General features: G+C 41.4%; 1 protein-coding gene across 1 annotated transcript in view; it reads right to left on the bottom strand.

Annotated features, from left to right (window-relative positions):
* Positions 1-215: 215 nt before the first annotated feature.
* The window catches only part of pou2f2a (POU class 2 homeobox 2a), a gene marked incomplete in the record, with an annotated part of 51,634 nt that continues 33,746 nt past the window's right edge, over positions 216-18,103 (bottom strand). The window contains 11 exon segments of the mRNA XM_034221647.1: positions 216-1,939; positions 5,428-5,474; positions 7,420-7,488; positions 10,483-10,706; positions 11,344-11,544; positions 12,421-12,569; positions 12,955-13,096; positions 14,247-14,390; positions 16,258-16,349; positions 17,211-17,313; positions 17,814-18,094. Of these exon segments, the coding sequence (XP_034077538.1) occupies positions 1,638-1,939; positions 5,428-5,474; positions 7,420-7,488; positions 10,483-10,706; positions 11,344-11,544; positions 12,421-12,569; positions 12,955-13,096; positions 14,247-14,390; positions 16,258-16,349; positions 17,211-17,313; positions 17,814-18,094 (1,754 nt within the window).

Below are 18,103 nucleotides of genomic sequence, written 5' to 3'. Positions count from 1 at the left end.
CAGGTGGAGGGGATGACACCAAAGAGGGGCTTAAACGTCCTGCCCCTCCGTGTGTCTTCATTGTGTTCAAATGTCCTGGCAGAGGCTCTTTAGCCCGGGCCTTGAGAATGCTTTGGTTTCCATTTGAGAATGAATGGCAGTCTGAGGTGGAAAAGGACAGTGAAATGTGATCGATGGGGTGATGATGGAAACAGACGAACATCAGTAAACACGTCTAGACAGACAGGTGTGTGGCAGGACTGTGACTAAACTTGCCTTTAGTGACTTATTTATTCTTCAGTCTCAATGGTTATTACCTTTTAAATGTCCAATCAGAGCCCCATTTCATACTTTCACCGCTAACAAACGTCTTTTTTCAGAGTGTGAAGTTTTCCAGGGCATGTTCATTTAGTCACGGAGGCTCTGGTAATGGGGTTATCTTTAAGAGTGGTGTGATTAAGAGCGCTAAATGTTTAGGTCTTAATCAATTCAGTCACACCTTGAAATCAACTCTATTTTTGGATCTATGGCACTTGGTGAGCTTCTCTTCACCGCTGTTTCTGCAGAATAGTCACACTCAAAAGAAATAAACACATGATGAAGATGATGATGATGACACTGATGAAGATTCAAACGCTACAAAAGAAGCGGCAACAATAAATAGGAGTTGGATGGGAAATGACACTAATAAATAATTCAATCCCAACTCTCAAAAGTGTAAAAAAACAAACACACTAAGCCTCTGTCAAAGAAGAAAGCTATCCTATGCTCTTGGAACCAGAGGTAGGTACAGAGACTAAGACGGCGATCACTCAAACACAACGTCTGGACTCGCTCAGTAACACTCTTTACAAAATGATTCAATATATATCTAGCATGAAGAGAGACACGTGAGCTGACAGACAGGATGATCGATGGTGGGATGGATTGGTGTGTGTGTGTGTGTGTGTGTGTAGCAGTAGTCCTGGTCCTGGATAGCTTCAGTATTTACACGTCCTTTGAATAAAGCTTTTCTCTCCGTATTTTTGGTTTTTGGTATTTGGGATTTTGGTATGGTTGTCGTTTTTTTTTTTTTGTCATTGTGTATTCTTCCTCCTCAGGTTCATTTTTGGTTTAAACTTCTCCTCCCTTCTCCTCTTCCTTCAGACCCGCAGCTTTTCGAAATAATAAAAAAAGGGAAAACGTAAGCACAGTCCTCCCCTCCATCTTTTGTTGTCCTTGCCGCCATTCCTTTGTCACATAGTAAAGTTATCTTTTGTCATTTTTGGTTTATGCGCTTCGACATGCTTCTCTGTTAAAGAGTCATTGGTTTGTTTTCCTTTAGAGAGAAAGAGATGTCGATATCACGTGTTTTTGACAAAAAGGTCCCACGTTGCCTCCTCTCCGTCTGTTTGGATAGATAAAGATTTTTGGTTTCAATCTTCCCCTTTCCCCCCCTTCTCCCCTCTTTCACTTCTTCCCTCCCTCCCTCTCTCCTCTTTCATTCTGTGTATTTTTGGCATCGAAAGACTGGGAGAGAACGAGAGAGAGAACCATTGCGAGAAAAATATCGGAAGAAGAGCACAAGAGAGAGAAAGAGATAGCTTTGGTGTGAAAGGCGAGGTTTCCGTTTCCTCCTTCCTCCTCCTCCTCTCTGATTGGCCATTTGGCGCGGTCACTCAATCTTGGCCCCGCCCAGAGAGGTCGGGCTGTGTGCCATTTCGCTGGAGGAACAGGAAGAGGCAGGGCTTGAGCAGGGGGAGGGGGAGCAGGGGGTGGGGCTGATGCTGCTGGCCAATGGGAAGGCTTGGGAGGCTTTGGCTACGGCGCTGAAGAGTCCGGGGTTCTGGCTCATGTGGAGCAGAGCCGGGTGGTTCAGGAAGAGGGAGGAGGGCAGGCCCCCGTGGCCCCCCCCCCAGCATCAGCTTACTGGCCCCTTCAAGACTGGAAAGAGGCAGCTGGCCACCACTGGCTGCTAGGGCTGAGGGAGGGAGAGAGAGAGAGGTTAAAACATTCAATAACTGGGATGTCATGTATTGTAATTAATGGTACAGTGCATGCTTTTCACTGGTTATACATTGTGTGTGTAGGCGGGTGCTCGTGTGTGTGCGTAAGACAATTGCTGTTTGACTATTCCTTATACCAAAGCACATTCCTCTTATGTGTAAAACTATTTTTTTTAAAACGTTTAATGCTATTTTATTCTATTTCAGAAAATATGGACTGTTATTGGTGCGAGTGTCGAAGTGCTTGAGGCCTTGTTTTTATGCTGCTGCAACGCAAACATTTCCAATGGAATCAATAAAGAGCGATATAGCCAGCTAGCAAGCGAGCGAGCGACCGAGCCAGCGAGCCACCAGCAGCCAGCGAGCGAGCGAGCGAGCGAGCCAGCCAGCGAGCAGCCAGCGAGCCACCAGCCAGCGAGCGAGCGAGCGAGAGAGCGAGCCAGCCAGCGAGCGAGCCAGCCAGCGAGCGAGCCAGAGGAGCCAGCCAGCCAGCGAGCGAGCGAGCCAGCCAGCCAGCGAGCGAGTCGGAGCCAGCCAGCGAGCGAGCCAGCCAGCGAGCTAGCCAGCGAGCGAGCCTAGCCATCCAGTCATGCGAGCGAGCCATCCAGCCAGCGATCGTAAGCCATCCAGCCATGAGAGAGCGAGCTAGCCACCCAGCCCATCCTAGCTATCTATCGAATATCCAGGCCATCCATCCTATCTAACCCATCCATCCATCGATCTATCCAACCGATACCCATCGAGCTATCTATCTATCCGCCCATCCATCCAGCGATCGTATCTATCTATCTATCCATCCTCTATCTAGCATCTATCCATATCCATCCCCATCCTCATCCTCGATCTAGTCTATCGATCTATGCTATCATCATCTATCATATCCATTCCATCTATCGATCCGTCCATCTACTGTATCTATCTATCTATCTGGTTCAATAGTTCTTCATCCAAAATCCTTTATGATCTGTTTCCTGAATGTTTGAAAATGTAAGAAGCAATCCCTTCTGTCCCCCACAAAGCACCTGGGTACAATATGTATTTAGAAAGACTTAAGCATCACCCTTCTGAGCAACAGAAGTCATATTTCTTTATATATTTAATCAGTTATTTATTTAAAATGTAAAATTGGCTACAGGATGTGCATATGTCCTGGCCATGTGTGTTACTTCACTAGAAAGCCTGTGATGAGCTTTCCACAGAACATTAGGACTAAAATAGACTAAATGCGTGAAATAAAAGCCTCTGTGTCACCTCCCTTACAGAGGACTAATAGAAAATGCCAATATTTCGCTTAGTATTTTCTGGCACCATGTATTCCTCCATATGAGGTTCTTTGTTACATTTAAACCCATCTACCTCTTTCTTTAGACACTTGAAGTAGATAAAAACACCTTCTTTTAAATAAAAAGCTGAGAGGGTGAGTGTCTGTTTTTGGGAATCATTTAGGTGGGTTTTGGGAAACTGCTTCACATTCACAAAGGCCTTTTTTTGGTGACGGTAGTATCAGTCTTCCTGCGTGTTGTCTAATATCCATCAGATAATCTCTGTGATCAGATCCAGGGCACTGTGCAGGTAATCTGCTGAGAGTGGTCCGTTGTTAAGGAAACAAGGTTGATGATGGAGCTATACGCAGCGCTCCTTTCATAAGTGTAATTAAACGCACCCTATTAACGTGTGTGTCTGCATGGCAACAGCAGAACACATTCATCCTCATCGTCAACAGAGCATTGAGCTCAGAACGTTGTGGGCACACGGCATTATGGTCTGTTGAGGCAACTATTGGTTAAGAGACATTTATTTCTGCCTCCTCGGTGATTCATCTCTTGGTGTTTCAGTGTCGAGTCAAAGTGGATCTCTTGGTTTCATAAACTACCTTAACTTTCAATCTGTGTCTCTTATGCAAAATATATCCCGAAGCAAAAGGAGTTTATTTAGGAGCGTTGCACAAAGTATTTTAAGTTGATTCCTTGCCAAAGTGTTTTTCACTTTACAAACTGTCCTCCTATAACATATGTGCACAATGGATTTGCTTCATCATCATCCTTTCACTTGACTTGGACAACAACGAGAATACAAAAGTAAAGAAAGGTGTAACTAGACAGAAGACAAGAAGGTTGTTCCCCTTTAAAAACCTGATACGTTGAATATATTTTAATATGTATTATATAATAGAGATTTTGAAGATAGACGGTTACATCTAAATCCTCTAACAAGTTACTCATCGCTAATAGTGTTCAGTGGGGTTTTCCCTGTTTTGAATATTATGTTCTGGTTTATCCTCCTCCTCCACAGTCACCATAAATGCAGCCATTACCAAGTGTTCCTCAACATATTTCACATTTTAAAGAGACTGGTACGTCCTAGTTTCTGAGTAAAGATACCTAAAGCAATGCATCAAGGGAATTCTTAAGTAGCTAGTCGTAGAACAAACACCAAGAGATAATCTTAAAACATCCTAAAGGAAGTTTGAATATTGATTTTATGCAATAAGTTGTTATAGGCATCCTAAGATGAACATGTAAGCGGATTTTACGCATGATATGTTTTATGCAACCTGGCACTGATATTTAAAGTTGTTGATATTGTGTTAAATATAAGTGTTAAATGTCCATTACTAGTGCACATTTCACAATAACATGAAGTGCATGAAACGTCCCCAGCAGCATGGTTTCCATCTGATTTCAAATATTGTATTATACTATTGATGAAATGAAGAGATGAAAGGCTGAGGATGAGTGAGATGGCACAGACGCACACACAAACACTTAGCCCACACACTCACGTAAAAGAGTCATCGCACACACGCACGCACGCACACACACACTCGATGGGATGGAGTCATGGATGTTGATGTCGAAATAATGTTCCCCTCTGAAACTCTTGAGCTGCTTCAGAGACTGTGGACGAGCAAACATTGGCTGTCCATTCATGCACGTCTCCAGCTTCAAGTGCGATTTGATTCCCCCACCGTGCATAACTGTATTACTCATCATCACACTTCTGTTATTAATACATCTCTCTCTACCTCTTCTCATCCTCGCTGCACCAGCTGTGATTAAACCGTCGCTCTGCTGACACCCGTTGGACTGTTTCGTGGTCAGTTCTGCGGGATTGTACCCTTTTTATTTTCTTATACTTCTTGTGTGTTGTTCCTTAAGTGCAGGAAGGTGTGTCGTGCATGGTGAGCTTGAGCTTGTGTAGGAGTGCAAGTGTTTGAGAGAAGGAGAATATATTTCCAGAAGATAAAAAACTCGATTTTTACGTCCTCTATGACCCTTAGTTTCCCCCAGAAATGAAATAATAAGCACCTCAGCCGTGACCTTTCAAAGATATTCTGTGTATCATCCGTGCTGATGCTAAGCTTTCTCTTTTTTTTCACTCCCTGAATAAAAACCTAATTGCAGCATGTCTCTTTCTCTTACACACACACACACACATTGGATAGTGGCCAGGGGATTGTTACCGAGGAGGGCTTGGTTCATCCCTGTGTTAACTCCCATCACAGTGTTCCTGTTGTTTCACACACACAGACACACACACACACACACACCATACATGTGCCGGCATACACACGAACACAGACAAGCAGAGGAGAAAAGGTGAGAAAAAAAGCAGGTTTAGCAGCAAGGACAAGCGGAGGGCATATTGAGCCCTGCACGGACACAAAGAGCAGCAGCTGACAGGAGGCAGAACAGATGTAAACAAGAGGTTAGAAATGCAGGAAGAATCAAAACATCTTGGAAATGTTATAAAACACAAGAAGCCTCCTTAACCCTCTGAGGCCCGCTGCTGTGAATCTGCAGCATCGATTTAAAACTAATTAAGTAGAACATTTTCAGATTAAAATGTACTTTATCGTGGCAAAAAATCTTTGGTTGGGAAATAGTTTAAAGTTCAAACAACATGGTTTCCCCTAGTTCTCTCTTTTGGACACTATATTCCATGTACATGTGTGACCTGTAGTATTGTTTCCTTTATGTTTTAAGATTATTAGGAATATATGATAATAATAAAAAGCATATTTTACAGGATTTGGTGGTTTTTTATGTTGCAAAAAGGCATTTGTGGGTTTCAATGTCCTCTTTAAATCAAAAGGCACCACCACCTAATAATAAGTACATTTATCTTAATATGGCACTCAACAATATATTTATATTGTATATGTATAGGCAGTGCTTGAATTGGAATAAAAAAGGTTCCAGTACTCTAAATCAGCAACTGTTTCAAGTCAATTTGATTTACACAGCCCAAAAACAAGAATTAGGCTCAAAGGTCTTTACAATCTGTACAACATACGACTCCCTTTATCCTTATCCTCATATCTTTGATTCAGTCATTAAAAAGAAACACAACAAAACTTTAACAGACAAGGACATTTAAAAAAAACAAAAAACAGAATATTTACTGTAACGTTCAGAAATTGCATGTTTTTCCACGACTAATCAGGGAGGTGTCCGGGGCTCTCATAGAGACATGACGTAGCCTATACATGTGCCTGCATCAGGTCATATAGTACATCCTATAATGCTGGTGGGTTTGTCTCTTTACTGTATATTTTAGAAAGACTCATTGTACTTAAAAAAAGTATGAAAGGCAGCGGATATGGCTAAAGCCTGACTCCTACTGGCGGCCGGTTAAATGACTCCTCGTCCCTGAGCACACTCATGCATCTTTCAGCAGGAAGGGAGAGAGGGAATCAATGGAGCTGCCAGGGAGGACACAGGGGAATAAACGCAACAAATATGCGTACCTAGATGCGTCATGAGGTGCCGGTACGCAGTAAGAAGTGACGGTACGCAGATGGGTAAAAATCAGAAGTCTTCGGTGAGTACCGGCCCAATTCAAGCACTGTGTATAGGTGTGTCATAGTGATAAAGTTAGGGGTTGAACTTATATATACTGTTAAGGCGTAGGAGTTAACAGATGACATGCTCTAACTTGGCCCTTTATATTTTAGGAAACCTGTTCAGCTGCTTGTTAGGAATGAAAACATGCTCGAGACGAACTAGTTGAGTTCATATCGGGTTTCAGAATCGGGAAAGAAAGTGATTTACGTGACTATTAACGTGGCATGATTGAAGTATTCCTGAAACTACTAATCTACTGGGATTTAGCTAGTTAATACATTTGGGTTTGATGTGCAGTAAAACAGTGTCATGTAAATAAAATATATGTTTAAGATGCCTATTTTCTTTAATTGAATCATCAATGCTTAATCTTGTTTAAAGTTGAATTGGATATTGTTTGTAAGACCCACACATATCCTGCCAAAAACATTAGAACATGTATTTGTAGCGAGCTAGAACATCCTGTTTGCATACATGAAATTAATGCTTAGGTTTTAGAGGGTTAACCATATGTTTTGACGTTAGTAGTGATTCAAAAGAAAAGCCACACTTTCTGATACACTATTAATACGCTACAGACAATCTGCATATATCTCTGTCGCATTCACCTCAAGTTTGCAGCAAAATCAGTGATGTAGTTAGACACGTCACCGTTCTTTTTACCCATACGCCATAAGCTGTGAACAAAAGAACCACACACACACATACACACACACACACACACACATCGTTAGAGTACACTGCAGCACAGGGGAAGCAGTGGGGCCCCAAGGCAAGTTAAAAAAATCAGTGTGTGTGTTTACAGTGTCAACCATTTAGCTACGAACTGCAGGTGAAGCGAGCACGGCGCGTTTATGGAAATGTGGTTGTATTTAGTAGCACTTATTAGGAAATATTTTTGCCTAAATAGATTCAGGCATGGTGGCCGTAAAATCATTGTAATTCAGAATCATCTTACTTAAAAAAATACAAACATAAACATAATAATTAAAGGATTATTTCAGCAAAGTAAAATACTTCAGACCGTCGTTTGTAAGTAGCCAGGTAGTTCAGTTTGAATTGATTCCTGTTTTGCAATACTTCTTTAAAAAAAGCTATTATTTTCTTATTTTAGAACTAAAACCACTATAATGCAAACATATTAAATGGGTTGGTGCTGCCAACAGCGATTCATAATTATATTTTCTCCTAGAATTGTGCATTAGTTACTCTGGATCACTTTGGGAACACACAGATAAGGACTATTTCATCAGCAGAGGTTTAAAACAAACTGAAAACTGTATTCTAGTTTATTTATCCATCATTTCAAACCACACATCAAACTGTATTCCCCTTCATTGTGTGGGGATGGGGGCAGAAATGTCAGGACACAACATGTAGTCTAACGTATTGTCCCTAACGGCATTCAGGAGGGGTCGTTTCAGACAGTATAGTTGTTCAAATATTTGAACAATGGAGCACATGTCTCTCTTCTGAAAGGGGGAAGCTGTACTGTACATGTTTGCACACATGAAAAGAGGCAGATTGTGTTGTGTTAAGAGGACAAAAGAGGATTTAAGGGAAAGTTTTCCACCTCGTAACAAGTGGGTGGGAAGGTTTGATTTTTCAGATTTAAAAAAGTAAAAAATATTGTCTATAAAAAACCTCAGCATCCCCATCGTCCAACACAGTCTCACGGCATTTCGTGTTATAGTCACGAAATTAATCTATTGATTCGTGCTCACCAACACGATTTCGCCATTTTTTTCGTGTCACACAGAACGATTTAAAAAGCAATGGAAATAATAACAAATTAGAAGGAAAAAAATATTTTAAAAAAAATACAGATTTCAGTATTCTGACACAGAACGATTTCAGAAGCAATGTATTTCTATTGGTAGTATGTTTCGTGCCTGCACCAAATAATAACAAATTAGAAGGAAAACAAGATGACAAAAAATACAGATGTCAGTATTCTGAGGCTCTGAGCCATTTACTTTCCTCGCGGACGGCAAAAAGACTCAGACAATTTTACAATTTAAAATAAAAGTGATGGTTAGGCTTAAGGTAAGATATTGAGTAAGAAAATGTGTTTATGAACCAGAAAGCTTCCGGTCTTCCAAGACCCGACCGGACAAAAAGACGTAGTGGTGCAGGCACGAAACACACTACCAATAGAAATACATTGCTTTTAAAATCTTTCTGTGTGACACGGAAATCGTGTTGGTGAACACGAATCAACAGATTAAATTAATTTCGTGACTATAACACGAAATGCCGTGAGACTGGGTTGGTTCGTCAGGTAGCTGTTCTACAAAGAGGTTTCAGAAGCGGTTTCATTTAGTAACTTTCTACATCTTGCATTAAACATTTAAAAAATAAATAATACTTTTCACACTTGTATAATGCATATAGTATCCTAGTAGGTTGGTCTATCAGTGTTTTCTGTAACTGTGCAATGCTTTGTTACCCTACTGCTGCTTGCAAAATGTGACATAAATAGAATGATATTAAATCTAATCGTATCAAATAAAACAAAAACCACCTAGGTAGATGGAGGTCATTTCTTTCACACTTATGGTGAAGTGACATTTTTTAATTCCTACATTTTCTCTATAACTGCTTTGAAGCGATGTATAGTAGACACTTTGGTACCACTTTACAATAAGACTACCCTTATAAAGAATAGTTTGTAATTCATTTATTAATTAGGTTGTGAATACTTTATAAATCCTTAATAAGCTTTTATAAGACATGAGATAAACAGGGCAACTGTGACCGGTTGCTTGCCAAATAGTGAGCCCATATTTATCTGTACTGCTAAGCCTTATTAGAAATGGCAGTAACTCATTAATAAATGGTGATTTGTTTCACACTTTACAACAAGGCTCCCTTTTGACTATAAATGTTAGTGACTCGTAAATAAATGGTCATAAAGAGATGCCAAGAAACATCAAGATGGAAGGGGGGGGGAATCAACTCAGTGAACAACAGATACTAAGGATGCTGGCTGATGAAGAAGACTAAGTAAGCTAGGTAGCCAATATAAGACAGTACAGATACATGTGGGCTCACTATTTGGCAAGATGACTAAGCCTTATATTGGCTACCTAGCGTACTTCGTCTTCTTCATCAGCCAGCATCCTTGGTATCTGTTGTTCACTGAGTTGATTCTCGCTGAGTAGCTAATATAAGGCTTCGTCATCTTGCCAAATAGTGAGTCTGTGTTGATGTATGTAGTTGAACTATGTTAGAACTGGTTTATAAATGGTTCTTAATGATTAATAAAGTGTTTACAACCTAATTAATAACCTAATTATAAACCCTTTATGAATCCTTTATAAGGGTAGTCTTATTGTAAAGTGGTACCGACACTTTTTTACGCTGCTATGGACAATCTTACACTAATGTACATTCCCAAAGATATTGAAGTGACTGTTATTTTGTATATATTGATTGTTGTGTTTTTATCTTAATGTGTGCACATGTGTAAATGTGTCTGTTGATTGTGTATATATAGGATATAAATATTTTATACATATTTGTATTTTTGTATTCCGGATTGTGGGAAACGGTATTTCGATCTCTCTGTCTGTACACACAAACTGAAAGATTGACAATAACGTTGACTTTGACTTTTGATAGTACAATACAATAGTAAACGTCTCTTAGCACTTGTGTTGTGTTCTCACCCTGTGTTGAGGTTGAGTGTGCTGTGGCTGGGGATGGGGATGGCGGGGCTGACCGTGCTGCGGGGAGGGGGGGTCACCGGGGAGGGGGCGGAGCTTAGGGAGGGGTGGGTGGAGCTTAGAGAGGGGTGGCTGGAGATCAGGCTGGAGGTCAGGGGGCAGCCGGGGGACATGGTGGTCACCGTTGTGCTGAGATTGGTCACGGCCTGGGACAGCTGGCTGGACATCTGCAGGGTGGGAGAGAGAGAGCGAGAGAGAGAGATTTTTAAATATATATTGTTGTTATATTATGTACACAGTTTTTATTTTAACTTACCTATTTTGTTTTATCTTTATCGCAATTTTGTACTTTGATTTCCTATGTTTATATTTAGATGTATTTTATTTTTTTAATTCAAAATGTTTACTTTAATTTCTTATGTTTACGTAAATATTTTGTTCTATTTTATTATTTTATTGTACATTTTAACTTCTTAGGATTATTTACGAAAAATTAAGTATTCTGATTCTTATTTTTAATATTCATTAAAATAAAATTACCCCATTAAAGCAGATTATTCACTTAACTAAAAGTAGTAATTCCACAGTGTAGAAATGTCACTTAAGGTAAAGTAAGGAAGTACAAACACAATGTACTTTAAGTACAAGAAGTAAAAGTGTTCATTCTGCAATTTCAGAATACTAAGTAGAGTAAAAAGTACAATATTTGCCTCCACACCAGTACACACACTTGAACTTGAGTAAAATAATAATAATAATAATACATTGGATTTTTTATAGCGCTTTTTCTATTGCTCAAAGACGCTACATGTTCATTACTGTCCACAACTGCTAACATGTGTAACAGTGAGGTTGTATATTTACCATGTGAGGGCTGTAGCAGGGCTGTTTGTGCATTTGGGGGGCAGAGGGGGGCTGGCTGGGCAGGGGCGGGGTGGAACTGCAGGGGTTGATGCGTTTCTCTTTCTGCCGGCGGTTGCAGAACCAGACCCGGATCACCTCCTTCTCCATGCTCAGCTGCTCTGAGATCATCAGGACCTCTTCTGAGGTAGGCTTCTGGTTCTGCTTCAACACAGAGGACCAGGAATTCAGAAAGTTATTCAGATAGTTATTCAGACATGAATTTAGATCATTAGTCCAATGTTTCACAAATCCTTCTTCCCAGCACAAGTAGTACAAGCTGTAGATCACATGTGTCAAACTCAAGGCCCCGGGGCCAAATCCGGCCCTTGGTGGATTTCATTTCGGCCCGCAGGATAATTTCTAATTACTATTAGATCTGGCCCGCCGGTATATTGCACGCACACCTTCACTCCATCCTGAGGGTCTCCTCAGCTCAGAGCCTGACCCCAAACATTGATGAACTTGCCCCCAAGATGAGATGCCAAGTATCTGGCTTGAACTAGCATCACAGAAATAGAGCCATAAGAAATTAATGCAACTGATTATTTAATGTTTAATGTTGTTTTTATAGACAATCATTTAAGCTTTGTTAGTTCCAGGTTGAATATGTGCAATAAGTTCATTTCAATACGTTTTGCAATAAACATTGAACCAGTCCGGCCCTCGACTAGTACCCATTTTAAATGTTGGCCCACTGTGTGTGTATTTGAGTTTGACACCCCTGTTGTAGATGCATGTAATGGAGTTAAAGTACATGTACTTTATCGCAAATGTACTCAAATACGATTTAAAAGTATGATGCAAAAAATAGCAGCTTCCAGAAATGTTATTTATTTTAAATTAAAGACATGTAACAGAGTAGATGTAATGTGATTTAAAAGCTAATAAATACCGACATATAGACTTAAATTACTGCCCAGTATTCAGATAATGCTTTAGAATATCATAGAACTCATTTCATGTTAAAAGCAATCATCTTTAATTGACTTTTTGATATTTAAGTTCATGATTTTCAAAGGAAATAATGAGGATAAATACCGTCATGAATGCGCGCTCCAGAGCCACGCGTACATTCGTCTCGATGCTGGTTCTCTTCTTCCTGCGGCGGCCAGGCATCCCGTCAAAGCCCATCGAGGAAGAGGACAGGGAGCTGGGGCTGGGCATGGTGCAGTCTAAAGACATGGTCTCTGAGGAAGAGGAACCAATCAATAAATCCATCACAAAATGTATACGTTCATTTGCAAATGAGGCATTTTGTTGTATGAGAAACTACAGATGTAAATAGACAGAGAGTATTAAAAGAAACACTTGAAACAGCAATTTCACATTTTCCTTCCAGCCCAGACATTCAAATCTGAAAAACAAGTTAACAATATATTCTATTTGATTTGATTTACTTGCACTATCATCTGTTTTATTGTTTTTGCACTGTTAGAGGAGCCTGTGACCTACGATGTTCATTGTCATAACTACACTGTAGCTATGCACACATGTCAATAAAAGCCTTGAACCTTGAATATTGAATCAAACAATGTTTTTTGTCGAAATATAAAGTATTTTCTGACAGCTCACCTGCATCATTGAGCCACTTCTCCAGCAGTGGCTTCAGCTTGCACATGTTCTTAAAGCTCAGGTTGAGGGCTTCGAAGCGGGAGATGGTGGTCTGACTGAAGTCATTGCCGTACAGCTTCCCCATGGCCATACCCACATCTCCCTGGAGGAGGGGGAGGAGAAGAAGAACAGTCACAATAAAATCACATACACTGTTAAAGGTCCCCTATTATACTGTTTTCATCAATATATTACAGGTCTCAGATATATACAGAGCCTGTCTCTGATTGGCTGAAACACCAAACAGATCTTTGCAGCATTACCCATAATCCCCTCTGTTTCAGCCCTGTTTCCAAAGTGCTGATTCTCTGTCTGTTACTTCAGATGAAAATAAGGAGCCCCTCCCCACGCCCCTCTGAGAGAGATTTGGTTACAAAGAACTCAATGGTGCTCTAGGAGGAGATTCAGGTGATAAGGGAGGGGGGGGGTTACCTTGGTTGCTGATTGGCTGATGGTTACACAAGACAAAAAATCGTTATGACATCACAAAGTGGCCAAAATCTGATCAGCTCATTTTCAGACAGGTTTTTATAGAAATGGATCAGGACAAAAAGAGAGAGAATCTTTGTTCCTGAAACTTTCAGAGTCTCTTTCCACAGAGGGGACACATGTTGATGTAAGGGTTGATGTAGAAGAGACATGAAGAAGAGGGGACACATGTTGATGTAGAAGAGACATGAAGAAGAGGGGACACATGTTGATTGTAGAAGAGACATGAAGAAGAGGGGACACATGTTGATGTAGAAGAGAGAGACATGAAGAAGAGGGGGACACATGTTGATGTAGAAGAGACATGAAGAAGAGGGGACACATGTTGATGTAGAAGAGACATGAAGAAGAGGGGACACATGTTGATGTAGAAGAGACATGAAGAAGAGGGGACACATGTTGATGTAGAAGAGACATGAAGAAGAGGGGACACATGTTGATGTAGAAGAGACATGAAGAAGAGGGGACACATGTTGATGTAGAAGAGACATGAAGAAGAGGGGACACATGTTGATGTAGAAGAGACATGAACAAGTGGATTTTGCATAATAGGTGACCTTTAAAGTAACGTACACACACACACACACACACACACCACACACACACACACACACACAACACCACACACACACACACACACACACACACACACACACACACACACACACACACACACACACCACACACACACACACACACACACACACACACACACACACACACACACACACACACACACACACACTGCAGGCGTCTCTCCTCACCTGTGTGAAGCCCAGTTTGATGCGTCTCTGTTTGAAAGTGCGGGCAAACACCTCCAGTTCCTCCAGGTCGCTGGGCTCCTCGGGGTGAGGGGTCGTCACTGAGGGCGCCGCGGTCACGCCGCTCACCTCCATACTCTTATCCCGCTGAAGAGGAACCGCGTCAGGGGAGGGAAAGTGAAACCAAGAGGTGAAGAGATTCTTATTATTCTTTCGCAACAACAATGAGCTTATTTAACTAGACGTTGAGAGAAGATTTTTATTTCTCACATAAAAGCAGAGTTAAAACCGAGCTCACCACAGAGCACACAGCTGTAGTGAAACACCACCGGTTTAAAAACTCTTCCATGTTTCTCATCAGCAGTGTTGTGCTAGTTACTGAAAACCAGTAACTAGTTACCATTACTAGTTACTTCATTTCAAAAGTAACTCAGTTCACTTTACCAGTTACTTACAAAAATAAAGTAATGCGTTACTGTGGAAAGTAACGTTTCCGTTAGTTGAAAAAAGGGCTCCCATTAATGCCCTTATAGCCTTCCTTTCAGTACTGTTATTGCATTGGAGAATAATACAATCTGTCGATCAACTTGACATGCATTATATGCAATCTGGATTGCATCGATATTAGCTGGCTTTCCATTTTTGTATATTCTTTCTCCAGGTAGTTGGAAAAAGTGTTCCGTCCCATATGCCGTGTGCCGCCCGGACATGCTATCATGCTAACTAGCTCCCTGAAAGCGGGTGACTCCACTGTAGCAATAGCCTGCATGTGTTCGACAACATACCGTGCAATGGCTTTATCGACTTTTCCCTGGATAACAGTCCCTTGGTTAAAATCCAGCCGCTGTTGCTTAGGTGGAGGTGGAGTGGCGTAGGCTGAGTCTCTGTGGTCTTAGCTACTAGCTTCGTCCCAGCATGTTGTTTTTTGCATTTGTTTTAAGAGATTTGAATTACTGGTTTGGGCAGTAGATAGGCTCTTTGACCCGCCAGGACACAACTTACATTTAACAGAAACGTTATTTTCTTTGTGCTCGACAAAAGTGAAATAGTGAGAATATCTCCAGTTGGAGAAACTAGACTTGAGCTCCGCCGCCGCCATGATAGTCTTGTTAGTAAACAACACAAACACGCCCACAGCCCGTCTCCGCATGTGACACAGGAAGTATCTAAGTACATTTACTCAAGTACTGTACTTAAGTACAGTTCTCATCTCTGTTCGCCTGGCTGTTGACTATATAAAAAAACTAACGCAGTAACGGAGTAACGCACCATGTTGTAACGGTAACTGAGTTACTGAATTTAAAAAGTAATGCGTTAGAGTACTAGTTACTGCCGGAAATAACGGCGTTACAGTAACGCGTTACTCAGACGGTGAAATCTAAAATCTACCGTCACTCTTGCTTCTACCAAAGATAAAAACATGTTAGTGAGTTGCTGACCGGCTGGACTGTTTACTTTGTTTTTCCTGCTTTTGTAGATCGACATTTTCGCCTGCCCCACAATACAATTAAACCGTTCCCACTTCCCTGCATTATTTTTCTTGTAGCCAGCACCAGAAAATAAAAGCAGTCTCTGTAAAAACCTCCACACAGTCTAAAAACACAGGTCCACAGGTTTCAGTCTGTGAGAGTCCAGATAGGAAGAGACACAAGAGTGTTTGTATTACTGTGTTTTAATTTTCCACTGAGTAATGCTTGAATACATTTCTGATCTTCTGCATCTGGATGAGCCCCCTCAGGTCTCCCTAGTGCCAACATTAAACGTGGAGATGCAGCATTCAGTTTTATGCATAAAATATATTGAAACAATTACAAAGATTACTGCAACTTTGTTTCTGTCCGTTTGCTGCTGCATGTATAACACCCCCCAGATATACATGTCTTACAATGCAGTGTACATTTTATTATTGTTTATTACAATCTTTTTAATTCTCGTTTAAATGTTATTTCTCTAGTGTTTTAGATTGCCTTGCTATGTAAAAGATATCTCCTTTCCTTGAAAAGTGTCCTCATACCTGTGCTTGGAGTCCCATTCTGCTCGAAGCACACAGCAGGCTCCCTTGGTTTTGATGAGGTAGCGAAAGGAGATTTTGTGGCGATAGGAGTCCTGAGAAGAAGCAAATAATCAGCTTTAGTAAAGACAAAAACAAAATCAAACAAACAGATTTTTATCTTAAAGGTCCCATATTATACTGTTTTTCATCAATATATCACAGGTCTCAGATATATCCAGAACCTGTCTCTGATTGGCTGAAACACCAAGCAGATCATTGGAGCATTACCCATAATCCCCTCTGTTTCAGCCCTGTTTCCAAAGTGCTGATTCTCTGTCTGTTACTTCAGATGAAAATAAGGAGGCCCTCCCCACGCCCCTCTGAGAGAGATTTGGTTACAAAGAACTCAATGGTGCTCTAGGAGGAGATTCAGGTGATAAGGGGGGGGGGGGGGGGGGGTTACCTTGGTTGCTGATTGGCTAATGGTTACACAAGACAAAACATCGTTATGACATCATAAAGTGGCCAAAATCGGATCAGCTCATTTTTAGACAGGTTTTTATAGAAATGGATCAGGACAAAAAGAGAGAGAATCTTTTCTCCTGAAACTTTCAGAGTCTCTTTCCACAGAGGGGACACATGTTGATGTTGGAGAGACATGAAGAAGAGGGGACACATGTTGATGTAGAAGAGACATGAAGAAGAGGGGACACATGTTGATGTAGAAGAGACATGAAGAAGAGGGGACACATGTTGATGTAGAAGAGACATGAAGAAGAGGGGACACATGTTGATGTAGAAGAGACATGAAGAAGAGGGGACACATGTTGATGTAGAAGAGACATGAAGAAGAGGGAACACATGTTGATGTAGAAGAGACATGGACAAGTGGATTTTGCATAATAGGTGACCTTTAACATCTAATTTCTGCCAAAAAACACAAAAACAGGATGCCAGTAGCAGGTGTTGCCCACCTTGGCCCTGCTGTGGCTGTTGGAGGAGGTACTGTGCCGGAGAGGGCAGAGAGTGACCGGGCACCAACACCAGCTGCTGGAGCTGGAGCAGCTGCTGGATGTCCTGTTGGGCACAGAGAGAAACATGTCAGATTTCTAAAGAAGGTTAGAGGCTAAGTAAAAGAAAACACATGTTATCTTTCTCCCCTGGAGGTTTTGATGTTCACTTAAAGTCCCTTCATTGACCTATTATACAAAGACTGCAGATCACTTGAGGAAAAACTAAGAAAAACTCATTATTTATCACTTGTATATAGACTCTTATGGCACTACTTCTATTCTATTTTATTGTATTTAATTGCACTATTTTAAAAACCCTCAATATCCTAAATCTGACCGAAAACCTGCACTTTGTTGATCGAGTAGGACACCCTGAAGTGGGAGGAAAAATGGTGTTATCGTAAAAGTTATGAGAAGAGAAATGGAAAATATGTGCATTGGTGCAGGGTGGAAACTGTGAATCATGAAATAAGCATTCAAGCACGAATAATGTTTCCACGGCTTGAGACTGGGTTCCTCAATCATGCCGCTCGACAGGAAGTGGCTCTGATTGGCGGGTAGTACCTGGGCGGTGAGCTGGATTGGCTGAGAGAGATTGAGCTGGGGGGGCTGGATGCTTTGGGCTGTCTGGTCCTGTGTGCTCTGTCCCTGGGACTGAGACTGGGCCTGAGACTGGGCCTGATGCTGCTGCTGGGCCTGATGATGATTGGCTGCTGCTGCGGCGGCCTGAGCTTGCTGATTGGCTGCTGCGTGGGCAACGTGAGCGGCATGCGCTGCAGAGGACTGCTGCACGGCTGCTGCTAGGAGCTGAGCCTGAGCCTGCTGGAGGAGAAGCTGCTGCTGAGCTGGAAAGA

The sequence above is a fragment of the Gymnodraco acuticeps genome, unplaced genomic scaffold, assembly GCF_902827175.1.
Source record: "Gymnodraco acuticeps unplaced genomic scaffold, fGymAcu1.1, whole genome shotgun sequence".
Taxonomy (NCBI): domain Eukaryota; kingdom Metazoa; phylum Chordata; class Actinopteri; order Perciformes; family Bathydraconidae; genus Gymnodraco; species Gymnodraco acuticeps.
The sequence above is the reverse complement of the archived record's forward strand: the minus strand, read 5'-3'. Positions and strand labels throughout refer to the sequence as shown.